The sequence below is a fragment of the Kryptolebias marmoratus genome, linkage group LG2 (genome assembly GCF_001649575.2).
Source record: "Kryptolebias marmoratus isolate JLee-2015 linkage group LG2, ASM164957v2, whole genome shotgun sequence".
Classification (NCBI taxonomy): domain Eukaryota; kingdom Metazoa; phylum Chordata; class Actinopteri; order Cyprinodontiformes; family Rivulidae; genus Kryptolebias; species Kryptolebias marmoratus.
The window spans coordinates 21,019,134-21,024,612 of record NC_051431.1 but is presented as its reverse complement, the minus strand read 5'-3'; the positions used below and the strand labels follow the sequence as shown (position 1 = coordinate 21,024,612).

Genomic DNA, 5,479 nt, shown 5'->3' with positions numbered 1-5,479 from the left:
GCTACTTATTTATTATCTTTCTTTTTATAAAGATTGCTCTTTGAGACTTTCTTCGCCTGTAAAATTGTTAGATTTTCGTATGCAGAAGTGAAACCAACTCCATTTAACAAGGGAGGCTCAATGAATCCTCTAGGGGCCACAGGGAATAATCAAAACACTGCCAGAGCCAGCAAGGAATACCAACTCAGTTAAGAACAAAGGAAATGGAAATCAATGGCAGGATATGCAGATTTTTTTGACAGCTCGACACGCAAATAATCTTTTGGGACTGTGCCTTCTGTTGCCTTTGCCAGGTTAAAATAACAACCAAGCATGGAGGGAAAAAAACATATATAAATAAAATGCTGTATGTGGCTAAGAAAGGGCACAGCATTACACCTACTTAGTTTTGTGTGAAGGTGTTCCAAAACAATCAATAAGAAATGCACTGCATCGCAAGCAAGGCTGAAGCGCCTAAGGCATGGTCCTATCTTTAAGTGCACACGACCAACCTCAGAAATTCATTTAAAGCTAAACACTGCATTATTTAAAAGCTGCACTTTATGTTTTATGCACAGTTGTATTTGTCAGTTTGACGACACTTGAGAAGCTTGAGGAAAGTCTCCATCTTATGGGCATCTTTCTTGAAGCAGCTGAGTAAGGTGTAGTCTTTCATCACGGATTCCAGCACCTCTGGTTGGACATCATTCTGTAATACACTTGGTTCGCTGTAAACTGTAGTCAACAACTCCTCATCCAACATCTGAGCAGAAATGAAAAAGAAAAGAAAAATCAGCAAATAAACATGCTTATGTCTTATTTGTGGAAACCCTGCCCTTTCCCAACTCAACTATCACAAACCAACCCAAGCCCTAATCATTCACCTTACAACACAATGCAATCCTTACAATCCAGGCTTACTGTTTCAGTCTAACAATAAAACCTAAACCAACATGCTCTTTACACCCTAATACTAAAAGTCATATCAACCTAACCCACACAATCTACTCAACCCTTGAGGGCTTTTAGGAGGGTCAACAGTTTCGTTGAACTGGGTAGTACGATTAAGTTGTAAGGGTTAGTTTTGGTTAGGGTTCATTTTCGTTGTAAGGGTCAGGTTGGCTTGTAAAAGTTAGGTTATGTTGGGTAGTAGTCTTAGGCTGTAAAGGTTAGGTTAGTTGGGTTATAGGGTTGGGTCTTGAGGGTTAGGCTGGGTTGAAGATCTTAGCCAAATCCTAAACTCAACCTAAACATCAGCTCAACTCAACCTTTCTTACTTGCACTAAGTTAGGGATAAATATACTTCCTCTCACCCTTGGAATCTGCTTTAAAGCTATCTGAATTTGGAAGTTCTTGTCTTATTTAGTGAGTTTAAACAAATGTACACATTTTTATGTATACAAAAATCCTAATGTAAATGCGTTGATTGCTGATTTTAGTTACTAATTATGAGAACTATTGTGCAAACCTACTGAATATAGCCTATTTATCTTTTTAGTTTAATGTTTATATATTTAATGCCCTTTTGTGGTTTTTGTGATGAGTAAAATTTGTACTTGTAATATGGTGCTGTTTTGAGCTGCTGCATGTCTTGGCAAGAAGACTCTTGTAAGATATATAAATGTCAAAAGTTTTAAGTTTGTCTTGGTTTTGAAAGCCAATAAAAGTAATAATTATAATAAAAATACCTTCTTGATGAGGGCAACCACTCCTTGCTCCAGACTGATGAGTTTCTCAGAAACCCACTTTGTTTTGTTGAGCAGCATGTCAGGAGCATGATCGTAGTTATCTAGCGTCATCTGCAGATATACCAAAGGCTCGATCCAGGATTGTACCAGCATCAACACAGACTGGAGTAACCATTTGTCCTGCAGTGCATATGAGAGGTGTTGAATTAATATATCAGCCAGGTAACCTTTGATGACTACAGTGCTTTCCAAAGAAATATAAATTCAGCATAAAAATTCACACCACAAAGTATTTCATTTTCCAAAATTCTGTAGGAGATAACACTTTTATAAAACATTTTTCAGCATTTTCTTTAAACGAGCGTCAAGAGAAGACATTGCAGTTACACATTGTGACAGAAGACTAAACGGTGTTTGCAAACTTAATTATTCACCACATACAAAAGAAAAGCAGTAAAAATAGAGTGCATGCAAGCAGTTATGCACTGACAACATAAAGTTCACACCCACACACAAACATGTAGAATAAGGAATGTGCATTTACACTATTACACTAGGGTTGTGAATCTCTGCTCTGAAGCTGACACAATGCATATCGCAATACACTGTGATCTGATTCATTAAAGATACATGAGCAGCACAAACCAATAATATACAATTAAATTCCTAATCATGATAAGATTCAGCATTTATTCATAGTTTTGTTTTAAAATCACAAAACACTTCATTAAAACCTGACTCAATCAAAAAAAAAAAAAAAAAAAAAAAAAACACAACAATGGGACCTGGTGCAAAAAAGAATAAAACTGCCAGTGGCAGATGTATTTAGCACTCTTTAAGTATAATGTATTATCTACATTATAGATAAAACATAAGTTAACGTTTTCTTTCTGGATTATTAGTTGATCCACATTATCAGGGGGGATCAACAGTCTTTGCTATTTGTTAGACTGACACTTCTTGCTGTTTTGTTCTTGAACAGTAGGTGTCACTAATAAAAAAACAGCAGACACTGCAACCAGAAGATGAGATGTCCACTAAAAGAAGCGAACAGAGGGGCTCCGTTCTCCATAAACAAACATAAGTATACTTTTTAAACTGCATTGGCGGACTACTGCTGTGACAATCTACTTATAGAGCATTTGGGCATCTGTGAATGGGTACAAATCGCTTTATTTTTACATTCCTTATTTGCATGGTTATCTTTTCCTCCACTAAAATGTATAGATATATTTACACACAAACAAGCAAACACATGTATCCTTTTCTACAAAGAAACTAATTGGTTTCTGTTGCTTTAAAGTATAGTTGGAACGATATGAACATGTCATAGGTGCAAAATAATATCAGCTATTCTGGAAAGTTAAGATTAAAAACTTGACAAATTAAACCCAATAAATCTGTAGAAATCCATGACCGTTTGCTTACTGATATTTCTTGGATTTCACTTTTCGAGCTGGGGATGGGTAGTGCTTTGGTGATGCATGCATAACCAGCCTGGTTACTCTGGAGCCTCAGAGGAAATGGAATGAACAGCTCCTCCTACAACCCAGTCACAAAAAAAGGGGGAAAAAAATACAGATTAGTTTATCCCCCTTGTTCCTGGAGAATAGTCTACAGAAGAGTAGTGGAACAACATAGTTGACTCTTCTAACTTATCTGAAAAGATAACACTCCAGGAAAACAGTGACAAAAGCTTCTCTGCTCCTTAACACTGGAGAAGCAACAGAAAAAAATATTTTGTTCTCCAGCATGTGCTCATCTGTACACCCCATGCAGCATGTTCTCAGTAACAACCCGTGCATCATTTCATTTCAAAGACCATTCTGATTATCTAGTTCCAAACTGAAGGGGATTCAACAGGTTGCAAAACCTGTGCTTTCCCTGTGCAGTATATCATTATTGCATTCATATTACCCCGCTGTGGGCTTGCTTCTTCAATAAAACATCTCAGGCTCAGAAGAGACACAGAAGATTACTTTGAAGCACACAAGTGAGGCGATGATCACAGCAGAATCAAAAGCAAATAAAACCGAGTATATAACAGAAAGAGTCAGTGCTTCAGGTCCTGTGTAATGTTAAAATAGGCCAACAAAAAAGGCATTTTGCTGTTGCGTTCTTTTACAGTCGGGGACGTGTAGGGCATAGTTTTGCGGCTGTACCTCATGAGCAGTGTCTTTTCAGCAATGAAATGTAACAAAACATGCCTGTTTGATCTCACTACAAAGATTTTTTTTTCTAAAAATACAGAAATTATACAGAATTTTTGTTTTTTTACTGCGTTGGTTTTCAAAGTGTTGATTTTACATTTCATAAATAAAACTATTTTGCAAATAAACAATTCATGCTCAAGAGCCTCACAAGAAAAGCTCCATCTGTTTTTCTCATCTTAGAATGGTCAACCTGCTATGAATAATTTGGATGTGTTCACAAGATTTCAAGATCACAAGTTAACTGTTTTGTTATTTCAAGATGATCAAGCAAAGTTTATTTTGTTAGATAATGAGATTAATGAGTATGCTACAAAAATTAATCCCCACTGTCATGACACTTAAAGATGATCTACAACAGTAATGCATTGAATGACTGGTGTTCTTTTATGTGACACTTTCAGTCTAGTTTTCACAAGAAAACAAGCTACTAAGCTGAAACAAATAAATATATTAACTCATTATATAAAGATAATAAGCTCTGAAAAAGAGGATGGTTATCTTAAGATTATGAGATACATATGGCATTATCTCACAATTAACTCAGGAAAACAATTTTCTAAACATTTTCTCTCCTAGTTTCCATATTAATTGAAAGTGATTTATTTTCTTCTAAATTTGGACATTTACACATTTTATTGTACAGTATCTCTTTATAGCAGTCTTTTGAAGCATGCGCTTACAGTGTGACCAGTGAACAAGTCAAATGAATTTTTTTCCGGAGCAAATGTAAACTGTAAAGCATAATCACACATTTGACTTGTTTTAGGGTGTTAGTGGTACTCACAAACAAAGAACACAGTTCTTCTGAGACCCGGTAGATGAGTTCAGCATGGTGGATGACTCGGTCCAGAAGTTTCTCCTGGGAAATGGAGGGGCAGCGAGTGAGGCTGCCTGGATCGTCTCTGCAGTCTAGTGGGGTGCTTACGGTAAGGTGACAAGGACACAGAAACAGAGCCCACACACCCCACTGCAAGACTGAAGCTGCATAGACACATATGTTAAAAATATTCAAGGACAAAAGACAAAAATCAAACACAGACAAATCACAACACAATAACCTATTTTAACTTCCTGATTTTGTTAACCACTCAATTATGATCATTTAAGTTGCATGTTCTCCTGCTGTTTGAGTGGGTTTTCTCTGGGCACTCTAGTATCCTCCCACAGTCTAAAAACATGCTTGTTAGGCTGCCTTCAAGCCGAGGCCCCCTTTGATAAAGAGATCTCAATGTGATTTGCCTGGTTAAATAAAGGTTGATAAATAAATAAATAAATAAATAAAAAATTCTGTCAAAAACACCTTAGAGGCAATTTGTTTTTTGGTGATACATTACCAGTCAAATGCATTCTGTCAGTTTTCTTCAGGTTGCCTTGCTGCTTCTTCACACTGACAACTTTATAAAGCCCGAGGAGGCCATGAATAAAGGGAAAACATCTTGCGCAGGTTCTTGTAAAAAGATCCTGGTCATTCCAAACCAACACATTTCTTCCCTAATGAATATTACCAAGATGATGACTTGTGTGGCTCAGATATGTTAAATCAAGTTACAAGTCTTTTTTTTTTTATTTAAAATATTGAGTCTTAATCAGCTAGCCACA

At 36.5% G+C, this 5,479-nt stretch overlaps 1 protein-coding gene across 1 annotated transcript; it reads right to left on the bottom strand.

The window, feature by feature from the left end:
• Positions 1-547: 547 nt before the first annotated feature.
• Positions 548-5,058, bottom strand: smtla (somatolactin alpha). The gene is made up of 5 exons (NM_001329350.1): positions 5,046-5,058; positions 4,665-4,855; positions 3,096-3,209; positions 1,668-1,847; positions 548-742 (listed from the first exon to the last, which is right to left on the bottom strand). The coding sequence occupies exons 1-5, from the start codon at positions 5,056-5,058 to the stop codon at positions 548-550; spliced, it is 693 nt and encodes a 230-aa protein (NP_001316279.1).
• Between the last annotated feature and the right edge of the window lie 421 nt (positions 5,059-5,479).